This window comes from Limanda limanda, chromosome 4 (assembly GCF_963576545.1).
Source record: "Limanda limanda chromosome 4, fLimLim1.1, whole genome shotgun sequence".
Lineage (NCBI taxonomy): Eukaryota > Metazoa > Chordata > Actinopteri > Pleuronectiformes > Pleuronectidae > Limanda > Limanda limanda.
The window spans coordinates 10,975,551-10,998,794 of record NC_083639.1 but is presented as its reverse complement, the minus strand read 5'-3'; the positions used below and the strand labels follow the sequence as shown (position 1 = coordinate 10,998,794).

At 42.0% G+C, this 23,244-nt stretch overlaps 1 protein-coding gene across 2 annotated transcripts; it reads right to left on the bottom strand.

The window, feature by feature from the left end:
- Positions 1-1,762: 1,762 nt before the first annotated feature.
- Positions 1,763-21,792, bottom strand: esyt1b (extended synaptotagmin-like protein 1b). 2 transcript variants are annotated; one of them, XM_061070124.1, is made up of 52 exons: positions 21,177-21,792; positions 19,633-19,674; positions 18,534-18,668; positions 18,353-18,426; positions 17,664-17,736; positions 17,456-17,545; positions 17,223-17,278; positions 16,962-17,082; positions 16,690-16,866; positions 16,379-16,461; positions 16,126-16,174; positions 15,554-15,643; positions 15,310-15,405; positions 14,046-14,117; positions 13,856-13,942; positions 13,591-13,740; positions 13,362-13,475; positions 13,100-13,276; positions 12,872-12,957; positions 12,741-12,789; positions 12,081-12,170; positions 11,901-11,996; positions 11,737-11,808; positions 11,554-11,640; positions 11,315-11,461; positions 10,856-10,962; positions 10,590-10,767; positions 10,300-10,476; positions 10,122-10,204; positions 9,825-9,873; positions 9,646-9,735; positions 9,360-9,455; positions 9,073-9,144; positions 8,702-8,788; positions 8,468-8,614; positions 8,233-8,369; positions 7,558-7,678; positions 7,387-7,487; positions 7,040-7,163; positions 6,297-6,467; positions 6,113-6,195; positions 5,771-5,819; positions 5,590-5,679; positions 5,343-5,438; positions 5,176-5,247; positions 4,994-5,080; positions 4,747-4,893; positions 4,496-4,638; positions 3,631-3,762; positions 3,413-3,515; positions 3,029-3,078; positions 1,763-2,546 (listed from the first exon to the last, which is right to left on the bottom strand). In XM_061070124.1, the coding sequence occupies exons 1-52, from the start codon at positions 21,537-21,539 to the stop codon at positions 2,519-2,521; spliced, it is 5,496 nt and encodes a 1,831-aa protein (XP_060926107.1). In that variant the 5' UTR covers positions 21,540-21,792; the 3' UTR covers positions 1,763-2,518. The 2 variants fall into 2 exon arrangements, with proteins under 2 accessions (XP_060926107.1, XP_060926108.1); XM_061070125.1 differs by having other exon boundaries at positions 7,387-7,475.
- Between the last annotated feature and the right edge of the window lie 1,452 nt (positions 21,793-23,244).

Below are 23,244 nucleotides of genomic sequence, written 5' to 3'. Positions count from 1 at the left end.
TACTTAATCTATACAGTAAACATGTTTAATTTCCAGTATGTAGGTAGTCAGAGAGGTCCTGAACACAGGTGTAGGCTATCAAGGCCAATTTATGCTTGAGCGTATTTTGTAAAACGGACAGATAAGACCGCCCTATCCGTCGTGAAACGCCCTCTCCGAGCGCTTCGGACAGCTTTTCGTACACCTCTGATTTTTCTAAACTCTCCGTGTTGTGTCGGAGAGCCCACGGACAGCTCTTGGCTGTGATTGGTCCGCAAACGACATAATTTCCGTATGTCGTCATTTCCGTACGACGTCATTTCTGTTCGACGTCATTTCCGGACCTGTAACTTCCTGATTCACAATAAACACATACACAACTACGATTCTACGATTAATGTGACGTGTGTGTTAAGCCAGCGGAGTTGTCCGGCTGACGGTGGCTTGTTCGAGCACTGAGGGCATGTGTGCACGGTCACACACGGTTAGAACGAGCTTTCAAAACGGCGCTAGCAGGATAGGCTAGCGGGCTAGCAACCATGCTAACTGCGGTGGTAACAGTGCATAACCCCGCCGTCACGACTTTAATTCCACTTCTATCATGACACTGTTTCTATAATACCGCCAGGTTAGAAGCAAACACTGGGTAGTAGTTAGTGTCGGGAGTCCCTGCTGACTGTGTGTGGAAGCTGGGGGGGAAGCTAGCTGGGAGGAGAGCTAGCTCCGTGTAGCTCCTAGCTACAAGCTGTGGAATAAGCAACACAGTTCGGAAACAAGACCGGGGAACCGCTGCGCTAAGAAACGATAACATCAGCATCTTGACCCGCTGGGTGTCACTTTATTTAGTTCTGTTAGTTGCCATGGTTCAGTGTGTGGGAGGCAGGCTGACAGAGAAATATAAACACAAGTGGACTTCTTCTTCCGATAATTGGGGTAGGCTTCTCTGAGCTCGACTTCCGTTGCGCCACCTATGGGTTTGGCGGTGAATTTTATTCGACGTACAGTGGTCGGAGAAGTAAAAATCAAAAAGACTCTTCGTCTCCCGCTGAGCCCTCTCCGAGAAACGGATACGTAGAAGTATATAAGAGCCTTCAGTCTGACTCAGAACTTATTGAGCAAAGTGTTTTTATAGAACTTTGAAATATCCAGAAATTAACTGATTTGATTGTACACATGTACACATTGATGTCTGTTTGAGTGTCCATGTTTTTGGTAGGTTTGGTTGAAGTCTGCTCTGCAATTGGTCGAGCATGTGCAGCAGTGGGACCTCAATGTTTATTGTACGATGGGAGGAAGTTGAAACTTCTCGTGCATCTGCCCACAAAGTGGGGTTTTCTACAGCGGTGACCAGTGTTCTTTGGGATCACTTGCGACAGTACCCCTCAAACAGCATTTAAACCCACTCTCTAACAGGGCGATACAGATTGGCTGCTGCCCTGCTCATTCTCATCCTCAGATTCATTTTCTCCTGAGAGGCTCGAGATCTTTTTTCATGATCTTCAGAGCTGTACATTTTATATAAAAGCTGCTGAGGAGAGCTTGACTTGTTGTCAATGGCCTCATTAAACTAAAACTAGCATTCATGTCTTTGATAAAGACGACCCGATGAGACTGCAGGAAACCACAGAATCTGAGACAACAAAATCACAGCTTCTGATTCATCGGTTACAGGAAAAATGTAACTTTTTGCACCTGATACTGTTGTTGAAGTCTTGAGAAACTCAAATCTCAAAATCAAAACTGTTTTCTAATTCCAACCCCCCATAAAATCATTGCACAACACCATTGTTTATTTTTTAATCTGTCAACACACAGTATCTGATCCATGATCTTAGCAAATATACATAAAATCAAATACAGCACAATTTGATTGTAACACAGGTGCAATGTAACAGATGTCTTGTAGAAAAGAAAAACACACACGATTGTTTTCAAAAGCCAATTCAAACACAAATGTAGCAAAGCATCGAAAAATATATATTAAACCCAATGTAAACCTGTCGTTTCAGATCCGAAATACTGAAAAAGCTTTAGCATCCATGTGCAACACATAACAACGGTCAAAAATGGTACTGCTCTTCTACTGAGATACTCTCAGATCAAACATTCTTGCACCAATAAAAATAGCAAAAACATAAACATGACTCAATTCTTTCTGTACCTTTACATCTTCCCTCTGCTCCACACAATCTTTCAAACTAGTAATCCTTCATATAGTCAAGTAACCTTCATTCAAAAAAAACGTGCACTTTAACCTCAACTCCGCTACCTCAGCCCATTATCTTTGTGTCGAAGTGTGTGAAGACGTATCTTTGGTGAGAGTATTGATGTATGTGAATATGCAGTGCAGTCCACTTCTATATATTATACAGCATGTTGATACACAAAGAGCTGGGTGGATGCAGGTAAGGCTGCCACGGTGGAGCTGTGTGCAGAGGTGTGAAGGAGAAGGCATCCGTGTGAGTTGCAGCAATGGCACAATGCCAAGTTGAGCGATGACATCATCGTCATCATCTTACGTCATCAGCAAGCAGAGCGACTATTCATCCTCATCTTTCAGGGTGAACCTAGAATAAAGACAGCGACAGTCGGTCAATGGAAAACAAGTAATGATGATCCTCAAGTGCAGAGTTAAATGATATCATAGACGAAGCGGCTCCCTGATGTGAGTGTAGGAATGTGTGTATGAATTGATGGTTTATGAAGGTGATTAACTGCATATTAATGCAATTTCTTGCAATGACAGTAAAGCTTTCGGATTCTGATACTCCATCCATTCCAGAATGCTTCCATTCACTCCGGCATCCATTTTTTCTGCTGTACACACATACCTGCAAACTTAATATGTTAACTCTAGATTTGAGCAGTTTCATAATTTTTTTTCTTTCTCACAAAAAACACTTAAACTATAGCGGGTTTTTTTAGACATCTGGAAAATTTACAGAAAATGTGGTGCAGACATTTTCTCAAGTTTGTCTTTCGCATATGACAAACTCAGCAGATTGTTTGAGTCAGACTCAAACAATGAGTGTCCGTCCACTCTACTCACCATTCTGTGACGCCACGAATCAGGTCAACTTCAACCAACCCAATCTGCACCTGGAGAACAGAAATGACACAATGTTAACATGTATTTATTTAGCTTCACATTGAAGGAATCTGAAAAGGGAGGGATACACTTAAAGCGTCCTGCAAGGCCGGATATGGACAAGTGTGGATTTCAACACATTTTCTGTGTGTTTTTCTGGACTGGTTACTTGTGTCACTTTGTGTATTTACCTCTGAACTACAAACAAATGACTACTGGCAAACATATTAGATCTGTCAGAGTGTGTGGGATGCACTACTTTTTAAAACGTTGAAGTACAAGAACTCCTGTGGGTCCCATGCCACATTGAGGAGTGGTGTAAATACTGTAGATTCTCAGACTGACCTGTCCAATCACGTCACGGCTCCTGAACGAGGCAGAGTTATTTTTCACTGACACACTGAGGCACCTGAATCTTGTCTCCTCCAGCGGCAGATCATACTCAAACCTTAGAGAAAATGGCAAAGATCAAAAGACGTGAATACTGAAGCTAAAAAGGATCATCGCAGATTTAAAAAAAGCTCGAGTGTGAATACAATGCAGTCAGTCAGTTAGCTGATTACCTCTCCTTGTATTCTGGCTGCACGTCTCTTTTCTTCACTGCTGTCTTCCTCTTGGTGGCCTTGCTTTTGTCTGGCAGCAGCATGAGGGAGACGTAGCTGTCGACACCATCCTTCGTCTGAGGTGTCAGACCTCTGCACACAGACAAATAGATTAAAGTATATCTTAGATCATTTTTCAAAGCATATTCCAAACATCCCAGCACATAAGAGCAGTATAATACTCTGTAGAATAAATACAGAGCAATGTGCAAATTATGCATTTCTCATTTTCTCCACTTCAGATTTTATCTTGATTTCCTTAATATAAAAAACAAAACACGTAGACACACAAAAAAATACATCACACCTCACACCCATCTTCAAATGAGCTCAGACTACCTCAGCATACCTGTGCTGTGGTTCAGCAGCAAAAACATCCTCAGTCAGTCAGCATAACAGCAACACACTAAACGTACCACTCCCACCACTACTATGTCTTCATGTCTTCAAAATCTTAATAATCAAAAGAATTATAATTATATCATCCACCACTAATAACCACAATAACATCAACAATAGTGGCAGCAGAGGAACAGTGGCAATGATAGAAGGAAGGAATGCCAGAGGGCTCGTTCCATCTATTGGCAGCTTGAGGATTCCCAGGGTTCCCAGGGCAGGTTTTATCAACTATGTCCTCACTTTGTAAGTTCTTCTTCTAGAACAGTTTTATATATATACAGTATTTAAGCAAACCGTTTTTCTACTATAACTATAAACACATCATGGAATCAAAGAATGTTGTATCGATTTCTTACATTTATTAATATTCTGGGTGTAAGTTAATATATAACTGGAGTAAACAAGCACAGTATTTTAGAAAACACACCTGCAAGCATGGACGACCACGATGAGCTTCTTGTCCTGTGAGGAGTACGACAGCGACAACTTCACCTGTCCAACTCCAGAGCCAGAGGCGGCACAGGGCAGAGTCCCTGCACTGATCATATCCCCCATCTTGGAATCCAGCATCTACGGAAAACAGATTCAGCGTGGTATCACAGATATCTTACTTTTTTAGCGATTAAATACAACATTCGAATACTCGCATATGTGAGTCAGATGTGTCTGCATCCTTACCTTGAGTTCAGCCCTCAGAAGGATTTGACTCTGGGGTGCGGCTCCATCCAAACGGAACCACTGGTCCAGGACCAGATGTGGCTCTGCAAGAAGCTCCTTCATGGTAACAACCAGAGATCCCATTGGCTGGTCCCAGCCACTCGACAGCTGCAATGCAAGAGAGAGAAATAATGACAGTTTCATTCAACATTTCTGCAAACAGTAGATTTGCTCTCTTCAAACAAACAAATGTTTAGAAATGTCTTGCCTTTACAACTAGCATCTGATGTTTAGGGTCACGGACCAGGAAGTAGAAAGACTCGCTCCACTTGGGACAGGTGCTGCGGTCACACAGCTTCTCAGCGGCGATGAAAAGATAAGATAGCATCACTACATTTCAAACTTAATCAATTGGACTGAGTGTTGAGGACTATGTGTAAGGATTCTCACTTTGGTTTTGTACGTTGTTTCACCCAGAACGAGCTCAGCACCCGCTTTGGGCTCTTTTCCACTTTTCTTCAACTGATCGGGCAGAGAGAGGCACTCAGGTTTTATAACATGACTACTGGTTTTCGTTAACTATTAAACAGCATGTGGATAAACTGCAGGAAACTTACAGGTAATGATTGTGCTCTCTCCATGTGGACAAAGAGCAGAGCAGCAGAGGGAACACCTTTGTTCTGGAAAGACTGGAGAGTTTGAAGCTGCAGGACCTGCGACAAGGAGAACAGCCGATTAGGTCTATAGATAATGTTGTGATGAGAATAATGCTCCCTGCTCTCCTGGGTACACCTCGATAATCTGGATAGGCAGAGGTTAAAACTGGGTGGTAGATAAAACTGCAAAAAAGGATTATTGACCAACCTGGTCAAGATTGACTGAATGTGAAACTGTAGGAACCCACTCCAGTATCAGGTGAACCTGCCCAGACTTCACATCGTTCAGCGTGTACCACTGCAGCAGAGGCAAAGTAGAACGGAAACGTTAAATGAGGAAATTAAACCATTCACAAGCTGGGAAATCTGATTATGAGTTAAAGACCGACCTGATCAGTGTACTGCGATCTGATGACCTCGTTCAGCTTTATACTAAATCTGTGAATAAGAAAACAAGGAATATTTAAAATAGAATTTCAATGTCATATTTCTAGATTTCCTGCTCTGACATTTAGGTTTATTTTAACACTTAAATAATGAAAACAGAAGAAACACAACAAAATACGAGTTTAAAAAAAAGAATATGTCCCAGTTTGCTAGTCCTCAATGAACCAGCTTCAGTGAGACCAGTGTTTAGATCAATGACCAAAGGATCCTACATATTTTTTTTATCTTGGGTTCAAATAAAAGTTACTCATGAACCAACAGTGAGCAGTGCTCAGGACACACACCTGCCCAGGAAGTCATCAGAATCTAGATCTTTATCAAACGCTTCAAACTTGATCTCCTGAACGCTGTTCCTGCTTATCACCGTCTATTCAAAACAAACGAAAGGCCACAGTAAAATAACTTAAATACTGAACATACAATGAAACACAGATTATGTTGAGTATTCAAAATAAGAGCACTTCCTACCTCGTACATTTCATTCCACGTTGGGTTAAGATTCTCTTTTATAACATGACTCTTAAAGCTAACACCACCTATGTTGATTTTGACGTAGGGGTCACTCTTGCCCTTCATCATCATCACGTTGTCCTTTGCCACCAGCTTCTGGGCCTCCAGCAGGTGAATCCTCAGCACCCCCTAGAGGATGAACATTGTAATTGACTTCAAAAAAATACAGGAAGTAATGGAGCTTTTAATGTGTGGCAACTTTAAACAGGACACCACAAAGAGCAAGCATATGAGTGGAGAAAAGCATTTATTCTTTATGTCATGATTTTAGATCTTTATCTATATATGCAATTCAACCTCTGTGGCCAAAATCACTGATATTCTTAATCTCCAAATATTTCCTAGAGCACCTGGTTGTTTCTTCTCGAGCAGATGCTTATTGAACATTTCACCACATCTACAGGAGTCGATTTTTAAATAGATGTTACTGCTGCCACTATAATAGTTGAATTAACCCTTTTAAGATAGATGAATTTCCTTCAATGCTGTTTATCAAAATAAATTATGTTGTTTCCTGTATAAGGTCCCTTCTTAAAACTACACAGACAGTTTAGTATTCAAATGCATTTGTCTAGAAGAGGTGATTTCAGCTTCTTCTGCAGCAGTAATTTACATTATATTCAAGATAAGAAGAAATGGTGCATAACAATTGATGGGACACAACTCCTATTAGGTGCTTGGTGAAAGCTTAATAAACCCACCTCCTCCCCAAAGTCCTTGCTGGGGCTGGTGTGTGCTGGAAGAGTTTCTTTAAGCTCTGCTGGACCCAGGGTTTCAGCAGGAAGACCAGTCACTGTGGCAAAAGCAAGGCTATCTGGACCAGCACTACACACACACACAGACACACAGACACACACACACACAGACTCAGTGGGAAAATTCTGGATTCTTTGTGGTGGTCTACAACTGCGACATGACGAACTCCTGATGTAAATATGAAGTGCTCATTCTGAGGTAACAATAACACGCTGAGAATGACTTTCAGCTGATTACCAACAGATCCCTCTAAACCTTACACACTGGACCTTTAAGACAACATGGAGCTCACCCCTTTGTTTGCTGTGGTTCAAAGTCTCCTTTCACTGATGTGTCTGATTGTGAGGGACGCTCCTCCCCATCTGTTGGTTCTCTCTCCAGCTGAGCAAAAATCTAATCAAGGTTATGAAGGTGAAAAGAGACAAAACACAATAACAACTGACTGATATGTGATGAAACTCACAGCAGCAGCAGAAGGGAATGTTTCAGGTGCAGTGTAAACGGCAGCTGGCTCAACAGGAGCCGCGGCAGCAGGGGTTTCTGCTGCCTCGGGTTGTTTGGGCTGGTTGGATACAGCAACAGACCTGAACACACACACACATATATATACTGTATAGAGCTGTCACAAAACAACAGGCTATACTTTGAAATTAGAGTACATTTCCTGAGAAACTCCAGCTTCCCAATGCTACACTAACTCAGAGACACAGCAGTTTTCATGTTCTCATGTTCATTATTACGTTCATGTTTTCGCCTGTGTTTGTTTGTCTGTCTCTACGTCTAATTGTTAGCAGGATTACACAAAAACTACTGAATAGATTACCATGAATTTAGCGGAAGGATGCAGTATGGGTCGGTGGAGAACCCACTGGGATCTGGATCAGGGGTGGATTCAGATGTTTTTTTCATTTTCTCTAACATTGTGATTTTAGGGGACCGATATTTAGTGTGTACAATTTGGTGCAGGTCCAAATTAAAATTAAAATGTTGTTTCATAAGGGGACTGTTGGGCCTTTGTGGAGGTATGAACTCTACTGAGTGTCAGTCTGGTTGTTTGTTTCAAATGTGTATTGTTTTGCAAACTTATAGAATAGAACATATGTGTGAGACATGACATCATATCAACCCAAACACTCACTCATGTGTTGGACGCTCTGAGATTTCTTCCTCTTCCCTCGCTGCTCTGAAGGCCTTGTCAGAGCCGGTGACCATCTTTTCTTTCTCTGAACTAGTCACAGAGGGCTGTGGAACCTCAGTCATCCTTGAGTTCAGGATCTGTCAATGACACATTTCTGGTTGGTTATTCTGTGTATCAGAGACAATGGCACCAATACCCTACGTGCGTGTGTGTGTGTGTGTGTGTTTTCTCTTACCTTGAGTTCAGCCCTAAGTAGAATCTCACTTTCAGGTAAAGCTCCATCCAGATGCATCCACTGGTCCAGGACCAGCTGTGTCTTGGTGAGCAGCTCTCTGACAGTAACAACCAGAGATCCCATTGGCTGGTCCCACGCACTTGACAACTACCAGTTATCAGGGCACATTCATAAAGTCAGTCAGAGATTATGCTTTATTTTTACAGCAGGCTTTAGATAGTGTGTATAACTCACCTTCACTATGAGCATCTCCTTTTCAGGGTCCCGCACCGAAAAGTAGAATGCCTCACTCCACTGAGGAGATGAGGAGCGATCACAAACCTTCAAACAGAAGAAAAGGAGCAAATATAAAAATCATATACAGCACTTAAAGTTGTGTCTTCCTCGTGGGTTCAACTGAAACATCTTCATGGTAGCATTGTAAGCACTGCTCACAAAGCTGCTTATTTGTCAGTCGTTATACTGGGAGGAGCCAAAGTTATGATTTCTTTAATTCACACATAGTAGCTTTTATCTATTTACTCTGCAAAATTGTTAGTCATATACCAACACAATTGTTTAGTTACTTGTGTGTGTGTTTCAGGTGTTTGTTATCAGAGTCATACCTTGGTTTTGTAGGTTGTGTTTCCAAATACAAGCTCGGCCCCAGCCTTGGGCTCCTTTCCACTTTTCTTGAACTAGACACAGAAATACGTAACGCTTAACTCTTCCTTTCTTAAAATATCCTTAACTTGCTGTGCCAACAACTTATACAACAAATTCTGAAGAGAGTGAAGTAATTTTCCACTTTATTCCAGTTGAGCATCTCTTCAGCAGCACATGTTTTCCAACAATTACTTGCTATACCTCAGAGGCAGCACACTACCTGGATACAAAATGACAAGGTACTCACAGGCAATGAGTGGGCTCTGTCTACATAGACAAAGAGCAGAGCTGCAGAGGAAACAGCCTTGTTCTGGTAAGACTGGAGAGACTGGAGCTGCATCACCTGCAGCAGAGAATTAACATCAAGAAAAACATTAGAGTGATTCATTACAGTGGGGATGTGCACATTGAATCAGCTGGGCAGCTGAAGCTATTTGTTTGAGAGAGCAACAGGCAACACAAATCATGATGAATAAAATATGTGCATGATTGACAGAAGAAACCTGAACAAATCATAAAAATGTTGCACTAACTTGCTCCAGGTTGTTATTAGAGGACACTGCTGCAACCCACTCCAATATGAGGCGAATACGTCCAGACTTCACGTCACTCAGCAAGTACCACTGAGGCAGAGATGACAAGTACATGTACTGAGTCACAGCCTGTGATTACACCAGAGGAACACATATTCATACACAGTTATTAAACTCACCTCGTCTATGTACTGGGAACGGATAATGTCTGCGACACTGATTTTGAATCTGTTCGAAATGAAGAATAAAATGCACATGTGTGAAGTTGAGCTTAGTCACTAAAAATGTGGACAAAAATACTAAATCTAAAGTATGAATAGTTCCTGATGCTGTTACAGTCATTGTTTTCGACTATAATCCTACATTATTGAAAATACTCAGCTCTTTTTTCTGTTTTCTCAAACTACAACACATCATTATATACAAGTGATACCAGTATCTGCTGTCCAGCTGGACATCTCCACATTTGCCCTCACCTGCCCAGGAAGTCATCTTTGTCCATGTCTTTGTCGTATAGCTCCACTTGCACCTCCTGTCCCGACTGGGGCCTCAGCACCACCTGTGGCAGCAGAGGACAGTTGCTCCTGGTTATCAGTATCATCTCCATATCAGTCAGCTAATGAGAGTTCAAATTGTGCAGTCGCCTCTACTTACCTCATACATTTCATTCCAGACTGGGTTGAGCTTCTCCTTGATCACGTTACTCTTAAACGCAGAGTCTCCAACACTGATCTTTGCATAGGGGTCACTCTTGCCCTTTACCATACCGCCCATCATACTGTCTTTGGCAACCAGACTCTGGGCCTCCAGCAGGATGATTCTCAGCAGCCCCTATAAGAAGAGACCATTTAACTATATAAATAGATCATGTACTTTATTAAACGTGATGGTGTAACTTTCTCCTGCTTGTATCTGGTGCTGTAGATCACTATTCAGCAATGTACCTCACTGGCAAAGCTGAGGTCTGGAGAAGTGTGGGGAGGTTGTGCCATGGCAGGGCTCGGGGGTTCTTCCACCTTCTCTTCAATCACCTCGGCTGCTGTTTCCTTTACGTCAACGTGTTTGTGTGAAATGTCTGAAGAGACAATGGTCTCCACAGGAGGAGTGTCCACTGAACTGGACCTTAAATGTAGTAATGAGGGGAATTTAAGAGAGAATCGAGAAATGGTGAGATGGATGGATGGATGGATGGACGGATGGATGGTCTCACCTCAGCACTGTCTTATTCTCAGGTTTTCGCTGAGCAGGAGAGGGGTCTGATGCCGAAGTGAACTTGGCTTTATCAGTGGCACCAGGACATTTGGTGGGAATCAGCATCTGTAGTTGAATTGGATATTAATTATTTCACTCTGTTAATCAGCTTTGTAACAGTCCTGACTGTAAATATCAATATCAGTAGATCAAGTACAAAATCTGAGAACTGACTTTAAAGCAACAGACTCCAAAGATACAGACATACACATGAGAAAGAAACAAAGAAAAATATTATATGAGGTTAAATGGAGCTAAACAAATACAAAGATAAATATGTTACAATAACAGAGAGCAAAATAAAACTGTACAAATTACTGTACGAGATAAAGATATGAAGAAAAAGAAACTTAAGCACACACACCAACTATCTAACATGACACATACAGAGAAAATGAAAAGACTTGAGTTCTCCCACCTTAAGTTCAGCCCTCAGGAGAACCTGACTGTCTGGTGAAGCTCCATCCAGATTGAACCACTGGTCCAGGACCAGCTCGGGTTCCGACAGCAGCTCTTTAATAGGAACCACCAGGGAACCAATGGGCAGGGTCCAGCTGTGAGAGAACTGGAGAAACATAACAAAGAGGGAGTGTTTGTAATCAAACGTTTCAATATTTGCATCTATGGTGTGTTGAATAAGCAGTGAAGACGTCCCACCTTGATTACAAGAACATCTTTTCTGGGATCTTGAACCAGGTAACAGAAAGCCTCATTCCACTGAGGTGATGTGCTGCGCTCACATACCTTTAGAACAAGTGTTAGAAAAAAGGGAGAACCTTCAAACTCAGTATTATCTGAATTAGAATTAAGTGCTTCGTCTATTTATTTTTGGTGGCTTACTGTCGTTTTGCGAGACATTTCTCCGAGAGTCAGCTCTGCTCCCACTTTAGGCTCTTTTCCGCTCTTCTTCACCTGCAAAGAGATAGAACAGACAATTATGTTCTTTGTGGTTTTACTGCTTTAACCCTGCATTTAATCCTTTACGGCAATCTCTAAGGCCTCACCGGTAAACCATCTGCTTGCTCGATATACACAAACAGTAGGCCTGCCGAGGAAATGGCTTTGTTCTGGTAGGACTGTCTGGAACGGAACTGAAGAACCTGAATACACAGGCAAGAGAAGAGTAAATGTAAATCGAGCTAAACACAAAGTATCCATCAATGACTTGATCTGAAAGTACTGACCTGGTCCAACCTGTCAGACTCTGAGGATGTTGGAACCCATTCCAGCACCAAGTGAAGTCGACCAGATTTCACGTCACTTAGAGTGTACCACTGAGAAATAAAGAGGAACCGTGTTCATGTAGCTTATCAAGTTTCTGCAGGTTTCAACAAGTTACATTTGAGACCTTTTTGAAGAAGTAGGCACATAGAGAATAACCGTTGATATGCTCATCACAAACTACAGGTACAGACAGAATGTGTCCATGTTGGTCATGTTAGCAGTTTTATTACCCCGTGCTTATATATGTATCATTAAGAGAGAACTGCAACACAGAAGAACAATAGTATCTCTGCATATTACCAAACCTTTTTTTATTAAAAAATTAAGCTAAATGAATGTGAACAACATAATAAAGACCTATACCTGAATATATCTAAGCGCTAGTACATCATATTTTAATATATTCAAGACTTTTTAAGGCCTGTACTCAGATCATTGATTAAAATTTTGTTTTTATTTCACAGAACCTTTGTGCTTATTCTTTCGCCCTTTTTCTAGAACTCGAAATGTCTCTGACCAATCTTTGTTTACTTTTGGTTCAATGTCCACTTGCTGTGCTGCTTTTCCCTCATTCTAACCACATGACTAAAACCATCAATGGTGTGTTTGAAGTATCTCACCTGATCAGTGTACTGGGAATCAATGATATCCTTCAGACGAATCTTCAACCTGTGTGTCAAGACATATGACATATGAATGCATCTTCCTGAACCTAATTAATGAATGTGATACGTAAATAATACGCAGCTACCTTCCCATGAAGTCGTCCTTCATGTCCATGTCTTTATCAAACATTTCCACAACCAGGTCCTGGCCTGGCAGTTGTGTTAGAATCACCTGAAGGGAGAACACAGTCACAATCTTTCAAACCAAAGTATACAAAACATTTTTAAATGCATGCAAACACTACATTTTACCAGCAATAAACATAAAGTAGAGCGTTAAATCTATTTTCTTTCCATTACTTCCTGTTATTTACCTCGTACATCTCATTCCATGTGGGGTTCAGATTGCCCTTGATAACATGACTCGTGAATGTTTCACCCCCAACGTTGATTTTGACGTAAGGATCACTTTTCCCTTTCACCATTCCTCCCATCAGGTTGTCTTTCGGAACAAGATTCTGACCTGCCAACAGGTGAATCCTGAGCACTCCCTGAAAAAGATTACAAACTTTTAAATATGTATACGTGCAATATAAACTGTTCTAACATGTACATATATACACTGTCATCTGTTACCTCTGTGGCAAAGCTCGGATGAGGGGAGCTCTGTTGTGGCAGCTGTTTGGAAAGTCCAGCTGCCAGATCAGATGACACATCTGCTCCAATACGTTCCTCATCTAACCACAGGAGCTATTGTGCAGTGGAAAAAATAAGAGATAAAGTGCGACCAAAATCACAGAATTAATTTCCAGTTGTGAGCCCAGTACACACTTCTACTTTGTGCTTTGGTCTATTTGTGGTTTACCCTGAGAACTGAATTGATATAGATGCGACTGGCTGATCCAGAATTGTCCAACTGGAACCACTGGTCCAGAGAAAGATTGGCGTTGGACATCAAACGGGACAAAGGGATGGTCAGACTCCCCAAGTTTTGTACACGGTCGGCGTCCTTCACCTGGTGCATTTTAAATGAAGAGAAAAACCAAAATAAGACAACAACTAGTATGTCTATCAGAATGCCTGACTTAAATGTTTATTGCAAATCAGCTAATGAGCTTTTGAGCTGTTACCTGAATGTCTATGTCCTGTTTGAGTGGATTGTGGATGAAGAAGGTAAACGCTTCCTCCCAATCTGGATTAACAGTTGTGTAACAAGTCTAAAGGCAGGAATAGACAGTAGGGGGGATTTTAATTAGACGTTCAAGATTCACATTAAATCAAGATAAAAACAGCACAATTGTTTCTTCTCATTAGAAATACCTTGCTTTCTCTCGTGACATCCTCCACAGACAACTGCACCATGGGATTGGGCTCTTTATTTCCCTTCTTCATCTAAAAGATGCACAGTATAAGACATATAAATATTGATATATACTGATATAGTTCACACATCTATGTACCAATCCAAAACCACATCTTTAAAGTAAGTTTTTTCCCCAGTCAGATAAAATTGCAGATTTGTTTGCTAGGAAATCACTTCTTGTTTGCTGCTTCAAATCGGCAGTTGCACTCTACTGCCACTGGAGTAGGCAGTGTAGCATTAGCCACAGCTAACTATAATGTCAGAAGTCTAGCAAGCAAAAATGGCGACAAGTACCACATGCAATACTACCCCATATGCAAGGGGTGGCACTAGTGTGTAGCCAATTTATTCCTTGATTTATTTAGTGTAAGTTGCTGTTACTCTGTTTCCTACTGTTACTGTACTGTTTCAAAATTAAAAGGTCTTTAATGTCTATTAACTGTGGCTTCACTTTAACAGCTATTTACAGGAAGTCATTATTATGTATTCGTGGATTTGTTTATTTGTTTTTTTTTCCAGTTCTGACTGTAAAACTAGAAAATAAAATACATCCTATGAAATTAATTCTACTGGGAAAAATCACTTTCATACAGGGTTAGTAGCATAGAGCTGTTAAAATGCATTATATGTGTTTTTTAATGCACTTGTATCTGATTGGCTGATATGTCCAGGTATCAGAATCTGTATCTAAAAGGGGGAAATGGTACCAGAACATCTCTTATTAGACAAATATGAAAACACAGTGAAGCATGTGAACAAAGACTTCTTCTGTGACCAAGAGCACAGCTAAAAAAACTCATCAGCCATTCTGACAACACATGGTTTGTGTGAATAATAGTGTTTCACAGGCTGCCATAGCAACAGCAGAAATAATAAGAGCCCCGTGCTGCTTGGCATAATCAGGAAGTAGAGATTTGCCCCGAGAGAAACCACAAAGAGTGAGCTTCATTCCGAGGATTCAGTCAATGCTTTTGCTTTTAGTATGAGATATGAATGCAGAAATGAGCACAGCAGGAACTATGTGTTCGACAGTCCTGGATAAAGTTAGCCCCACTCTGCATTGCACTGGAGGGAACAGGGTTAGAGGACAAGGCAACAACAATGTGGAATGTCTAACAGATGGCAGTTAACAGACTGCTCTGCTTCAAGTGTGACCACACACAGGAAGCCGCTCAGAGCTGAGCACGAACACGGTGGCACACACAGAGACATTTGACTCACAGGAAGTGCCTCAGCCTTGTCCAGATACACAACCAAGATGGCAGAAGACGGTGGATCGGCAGTCTTACTAGTCACACTCTCGTTTCTCTTTAGGATCTGGGAGGGAATTGAACAGAGATTTTTATAAACTGTAATTGTGTGAGACAATAATGAGGGCTGAGTGGCACACAAAAATCCACTGTGAGTGCCAAGGGTAATCACCTAAGGGGAATGTACAGTATCACTGGAAATAAGTGACTCAAACCTGCTCTAGTCGTTCGCTGCTGGGCAACAAGGTCAACCACTCCAGTCGGAAATGAACCCGTCCTGACGTGGTGTCCTTCAGAGTGAACCACTGGGGAAACAGCCACAGACACACATTTACAATCCACAGAGTAAATTCAGCTTGGCACAGCAAAAAAAGCACTATCAGTCACTCATCTTTTTCAGTAATGGGACAACATTTTTGGAATTCTTACCTACAGAAATGTAGAAAAAACCGGACTAATCTGAAAATATTTTATCGCGATGCTAAAACAAAACCAAACCTGCTGTTCATGCAGCTGTGCTCATGTTCTATGATTTTGCAATTTGATATAATTACTTTGCTCATTTGATCATGTCCCTTTCTCTGTGTGTGTGTGTGTGTGTCAGATTAAGTTATAATTCTATTATAACAATGCATTGTGATATTTCTACACTAGCCTCGGCTAGAAATCATGTTTATCATGTTCGTGCAACCTGTTACTATGTTTCTCTGTATTAAATTAAATAAACCTCAAGACTTTGCTTTTACAAAAGAATATTCTGAACCATATGAAAACATTCTTTACTCACATCATCGACAAATGTGGATTTCTTCACAATTCCCAAATCCAGTTTGGCCCTGTATGAAGGAGGAGTGTAAGGCGGAATTACTAAAAGACTAATGTTTCGCTGAAGATAAAATGATCAAAGCATACATTTTTATAAATTAATTGATTGTTAGAATACTAAACATTTCCCCATTGACCATGAAAAGTGGCAGATGAAATGTGGCAATGTCAGATTCAACATTGGCACACAGAAGACATGAACTATGTATATGTACCTGCCCAGGAAATCATCCTGGTCTGTGTCTTTGTCATATACCTCCACCTCCAACTCTTGACCAGGCACTTCATGGACAATAACCTGATGCACCAGACACACATAAGGACATGAAGACGCACAGAACGGACTGAGTGGATGCTGGCTACGGCCTAATGAATGTAAATGAACAGTCTCAAACTCAAATACAGAACAAGGTGAAATGACACATGAAATCCATGAAAAGCTAAGAATATTTCCACCCCTGTGTGCGCAGAATAATAACAACATAGATTCCAGCCTCACCAAATTAAAACTCTTCATTCTCCTTACCTCATACATTTCCCCCCACTTGGGAGAGTCTGTGTTGTCAACGTGATGGGAGGTAAAGGTCTGAGGGCCGACCCTCAATATGGCGTAAGGGTCAGACAAGCCGGCCGTGACCCCTTTCACATAGTTGTCCTCTGCTGCTAGATTCTGTGCCTCCACTAGGTGGATGCGAACCACACCCTGAGAAAGAAAAAGAGGGTGTAAAGTATCATATTTTGGTGTTTGCTGAGATGTGAAATAATATCTCTATCTGCAGTTGCATGTTCAGGCTTTACCCTTGGCAAAGGAGAGCGTAGTTGAGCCACATGCAGGCCAGGAACCAGGGGGACAACCAGGCGGTTTGGCAAAACCAAGAAGGAGGCAATGGCATCCATAATCATGCTGTCTGACATGACACTGAGACCAAGGAGGAAGTAGTGTCAATGAAAACTGCCTGCATAATGTATTCATCCCTGTGTAATACAATCCACAGGGAAATCAAATATTTACTGTTACTAATGTGTAAACCTAAGTAACGTTTTTTCAGCACGACTCACTTCAGTCCAGGGACGTCCAACAAATTAGTCATTCCCGTCCAATTAATGTCCAGTTTCTAGGAAGAGATTTAGACAGAATAAGTGACTCTGCAGCAAATCAATCAGGACTGGTAGGAAATCAATAGCAGGAAATGTATATGAGGCTAAACTGAGATATGTGATGGGGACAGGAATCTGGGTTTAAGGCCACAACAAGAAAAGTACACATAGAGGTGCTTATAAAATGGACTTACGGGCCTGCGGATGAAAAACATGGTGACGGCGCCCACTATGGGCACATCTCCAATCAGAGGCTCCAGAATCACTCTCATCATCCCATGAAGCTAGAGACAGAGAAGATGCTTTTGAAAGATCTGCTAAGTAAACCCATGAGCTTTATGTGGACATTTTCTTAAATAATAAAAAAGAATAATAAAATATTTACAGCTCGATAAGACATACCTGTATTCCTTTGACTCCAGCCTTGCAGAAGTATCTTTTCACCTCAACATTGATCTCCACATTACCAACATAGCTGAAGATAAAAGAAGCAAAGTGTCACGTTTAGTGAAACCTTCTGGAAGCTGTAAAACAGGAGAGACGGATCTGTTCAGACCTGATATTATAATCCACCCTGAGAGATCCAATAACAAATGGTCAGCTCTAAGAACATGTGGTTTTAAAATCGACCTGAATGTGTCTCCAGGATCTCACTTACCCACTCTTTATGTAAATAAGCATGTATTTCGTGCAAGAAAGCAAGTGAGAGAGAGAGAGAGAGAGAGAGAGAGAGAGAGAGAGAGAGAGAGAGAGAGAGAGAGAGAGAGAGAGAGAGAGAGAGAGAGAGAGAGAGAGAGAGAGAGAGAGAGAGAGAGAGAGAGAGAGAGAGCGTTAGGGCAGGATGCAAAACTGAAAGTTGGCATGGAGGGAAAAGTGTAACCCTGTGGTAGAGAGGAGTCAGGAGGGAATGAACAAAGAAAGATTTTACCAATTTAAGAAAAGTATCAGACATTGGGTGGTGTTCAGTCTTGATATTTTGGAAGTAACCACAACCAAAATTATATTGATTAATTGTGAGACTGTAGCAGGTCAGATCATTTCAGTTCTGACTGGGGTCTAACAAACACAAAGAGCAAAGCATGACCCTTCACCTGATATACAGATCTAGCAGGACTTGTCCCTTGTCGTTCTCTGTGTGTGCCTTGATCCCTACAACCTTCATGGCCTGCAGAAAACAGAGAGAACATTTGTTTGCACATTATGTGCTGTAAAGAACGTGCAGCATTAGTCTAAATCTTTTAACTCTGCCTCATATTATAGTAACGCTCTCACCTTGTCTCCCATGTCCACTTTTGTGAAGCTGAGGGTCTGGAGGTGGGAGCTTGAAGCTCGGATGGATGGAGCGATGGTTTCCACCAGCAGCTTCTCCAGGTACTGGCCAACGAAAGGCCAAACCTGCTGCAGCACCTGGTCAGGTCGCCAAGCACAAGGTTGTAAGAGAGAAGATATATAATATACCTCCAGGACGTTTTCACCCAGTAAGTACACTTAGTCATTTTAGCCATGTACATTACAACAAGACTATTTGTCAGATGCTTTGGCTTCCACAGGCAATAATAGAGGAATGAGAGAGACAGCTGTGGCCAGTTGAGTTTCCTCAGCTGTTTGTCTTCTCATGTGCAAATGTTTTTGCAAGATATGAATGTTGCTATATGAATGAAGCTGCTATGATCCATTTCTACAGGGGATAGAACAAAGCAGGGGCAGTGTTTAGTTGGGTGCTTGTGTGACTGTGGAAAAAATAAAAAAGCAGGGTTGGTTACTGTCTGGCATAAGCAGAGAGTGAGTCATCAGCCGCCTGCTCCTGAGGAGGACGAAGCCTGAGCAACAGTGGAATCTGCTGACCTTCCCCTCCAGGGAAAAGTCTCAAACCTCTGCTTCGTCGGCTCAGATCTCGTGGTCCTGTCACCACGAGAACTTATATTTCTGATTCTCTACATCACCCTTGTCTGTCAGAGAGAGCGAGAAAGTTGGAGGCAGGAACAATAGCTGCAGTTTTTATTTAGTTTAACAGGGACTGGGCAGCTCCTCCCCCTTCCTGTGTGCTAGTCTGTAATGAAATGGAAATGTTGAGAGGGCGCCCTGGCACTGGGCCTTCTCTCTGCAGCACAGACAGAATGGCTACACAAATCGGGGGGGTTGGGCCTTTTTTCTGGGAATGTGGAAGCAACAGAGGGAAGGCTACCCTCAGCTAGCATCAGCTATTAACAAAACACACACCACCTAGTGTCATTCAGCACGACAGCTGAGCTATTGAATGGGCAGACGTGTGTCTGTGCTAAAGGCTTAACAAAAGAGGGATACACATTACCTTTGAGTAACGTCATTGGCTAAAAGGATGAAGTGAAATAGGAAACCGATAATATTTTACCTTATTCAGCCACTCAACTTTCTCAACATCTGGGAAGTTGACCTACAGTAACAGGAAGACATACAAAGAGGATACAATCATTAAGAATAGAGCATGATAATCATCCCCATCACAACACTTTCAGGAAATGATTCAGCATCTGGAAATGTGGCCTTGTGCACCACGTGTAAATATTTCCAATAAGAAAAAAGCAAAGCAGTGCAGAATCTGTCATTTTAAACATCTCTTTGAATGATGGATGTGCTATTACATTGTTTATCTTTGCAAATCACTTCTCCAGTATGAGTGCTTCCAATCTCTTTTTATATTTTATTCATAATGCTAACAGAGGCCATTTGTTGTGCAGTATACTGTACAACAACATGGAGAGGACCCACTTTTAATAATTGAATGAGTGTGCATGCTGTCTGGTTATGTAAGCAGTTACTGAAACAACACAGGAACCTTGTTTGGGTGTGGCCAGATACACAGAGTGAAAACAGACCCATGTGGGTTCCAGCATTTCGATGATTGGTGCATGTCTTACTAATTTTCCAGCGATCTATAATTAAAACTGCACAAAGAATTTGATCCTCTAAGTGTCCCGACCTGCTCCAATTTACTTTTAGAGAGGTTTAGTCACAACATACACACTCACACTCATATATTAGAGGAAATCCTGGGAGAACAAAGTACTATGTGACAAAAAGGAACTACAGCATGTGTGCACGTTTGAATGAGGACCTAAACTCCAGCAGGAAGAGAATTGCTAAAAGATCTGAAGAGCAGAGTCTGAATCTCACTGTATACAGGGATGTTATTTAAGGATGTTACTGTTTTCTCTGGAGACCCTGGACAATTATGTGAATCCATAGCAGCTAAAAATAGCTGAGTTACTGGAAACCATTCTTTATCACAGCGGTTGTCAATTGTGGGGTCCATGGCCCTTTGCGTGCGTGTCTATGGAAAATTTCCGGAATCTTCTATTGAAATGATCAAGATTAGGAGTGGGACGATATATCATCTTCCAATGCACTTTACCTCTGAAGGAGCATTTTGTTTACTTCTTCAGTTAAATGATATCAAGCTGCATTGTTGTATTATTGTCTTTCAATATATCAATTATTGCAGAATAGCTGGATCGTGATAATATCTTGATCGCGGGCCATGAATTGTATCATATCATGAGTTACCCGGCGATTTCCACTTCTGTGTTGACAAGGTGAAAATATTTGAGATGCATGTTTAATATCTTTCTATGACATTTCTATTATGTTTTTCTTACACACAACTAAGTAGAAGTGTAAGAACAACAAGTCATGTCTAATTATTCCAAGGGATGCACAGGTCCCTGGATTGTTTTCTATCTCCTGGGGGCCCTTGCCTGAGAATACACTAGGAACCTAGTGTTGATCAGACCCTGCACATGTGTCTGTGACGCTGTGGTTTAAGGGTGTTTATGTGATGTGGGGTTAGGTCACAGTGGGCTCAGGGTGGTGGGCTCAGGGTGGTGGCTGTGCTGTCAGGTTACAAACACCCTCTCTCGTTGTGTGCTCGTGTCTCACCCAGGCAGGGAGGTCCCTCTTGATCCTGGACACTCTCATGGACGTGTACTCCTGCTCGTGGTCCTGCAGCTGGATGGCGCACTTCAGGCGCGCCTCCTTGGCCTCCCGGGCGTGCTTCCATCCGGTGTACACCATCATGCCGAACACCAGCAGGCTGGTGCTGACCCGGTAGTACCCGGCCAGGTACACGGGCAGCAGGGCCCCGAGGCATTTCCCGAAGGTCCAGAGAACCGCGACGGCGCTGATCCCCTTGGAAGCCGGAGGGTCGAGCGTGGCCACCGTGGTCGGTGCCTTCTCCTCCTCGGTGGAGCTCGGACCCTCCGCGCCCTTGGGCTCGCTCGACTCTGGTTTGTCGCTTTGCATTATGGAATTAACAAAAGAAAACCCCCCCAAACCTAAGGAAAGCGCTTCTGTCTTACTGTGAACCCGGACTTTACGCTCACTCCACCGTCACATCCCTGACGTCGGCCAAACACCGGAGGAACACCAGTTCTCCCAGTAACTCAGATCACCGCCGCCCAGCAAGTCGCATCTTCTTCTAACGGAGTTTAAACGAGGTTTTGTTGTTGTTGTGAGTTTCGGTAGTTTTCACAGACTGATCCCAGCTCCGGTCTCCTCAGCCTGTCCCGTTATCTGATGAGACCACGCCCACTGCCACTAAAATAGCTGCATCTTTGACTCTTTCACTGCTGAAGCAAGTCATCCAATAACCTGAGACGATCCACCGCAGCATGACTGTACTCTGATGTTCCACTGCGAGGGGGATTTATAAGGCTGGATGTTTTTAAAGCCAACATTCATCATGTGGAGTCATCGTGTATTCTCTGCAAGAAATACATTTGCTCCTGAACATTGCTAACCCTGTCCTCTGCAAACTCCCCCATACATAAACTACTTCTACCATTGCTATTTAAAATGTTGTTCAGAGCAACTTCTACTGTGATCTTTCACTCATTCAAAATGACTGTGGAAAATGTTCAACTCGAAACCTGCATTAAAAAATATTATCTTTCAGAGTTGCGAAAGTGATACAAAACATTCTTGGATCCTTGTCAATCTTGATTGGGTTCTTTCTTGGTGCTCGACACGTCCTTCCACCAAGTTCCGTGGGAGTTCTTTCTGCAGTTATTGCATGATCCTGCAGAAAAAGAAACAGACACATGGAGACGGCTGAAGACTTCCCCTCAGGTAGCGATGGCAGGATGACCAACACTTCTCACAGTGGAAAAACTGGAGCATTTCATATTTTTTGCAATAAAATGCAATGAAAAAATATTATACTCTGCTCCTTTCAATGTATTCTTCCTCATACGTTGTGGTAGAAACACAAAGTCATTTTGAAAAGTCCCAAAACCCCTCAAATAGTATTCAACTGTTTTGATATCATAAACTGATTTTAAAATAATTGTAGTGAGAATGTTATGCTTTCCCCCTTATATTTTCTTTCTTAATAAGGAATCATCTGCTCTGCTTTTCAGCAAATATTTGTACTTCTCTTTTCTCTCACACATCTTTCACCTCACTCACACACAATTTGTGGGTAATGTTTTAAAAAAGAAATATGTTCTTTCACACATGGTGCTTCTTGACGCAAGCAAGCAACCACATTAGCGGTCTCAAGCAAAGCTTTCATGCCTTTTCAACATGATTCAACAAAGCACTACAGCATTCACACTGCAATTTAAGAACTTTCAACTTCAAATGTCGATGTCATTGTCTATCAAAAGGTACATTTACCTGTCTGGTGGTGCGCAGAACAGCTTTATTCGGACAAGACAATACTGTGAAATAGCCATATAGCTACTGCCTGGTTAAAAAATGTCTGCTGCCTCAGTCGACATGAAAACAGCAGAGTGTGCACTCTCCTCTGTCCCTTAATCCGGTGTGGGCGCACAGGCCCCTGCAGGACGAAATGATTCCCAGTGCTTGTGGCAGACAAACACCAAATGCTTCACTTGTTTGAAGAGTCACACGGATGTGAAGCTACTGTAGAGACAGGGGATTATATTTAAGTGTACACAATGTGACCCCACCCAAGCAGCTCAAGCAATGGGACGGTAACATGAGC

Bases quoted from the DNA above. Each gene is read 5' to 3' on its own strand.
- esyt1b (XM_061070124.1), bottom strand. From the start codon at position 21,539: ATGCAAAGCGACAAACCAGAGTCGAGCGAGCCCAAGGGCGCGGAGGGT. The intron at 18,427-18,533 runs GTGAGAGCGTTA...TGTTTTCTGCAG, and splicing joins AAGTGGACATGGGAGACAAG to GCCATGAAGGTTGTAGGGAT. The intron at 8,370-8,467 runs GTAAGAGAAAAC...TGTCATTGACAG, and splicing joins TACTTAGGGCTGAACTCAAG to ATCCTGAACTCAAGGATGAC.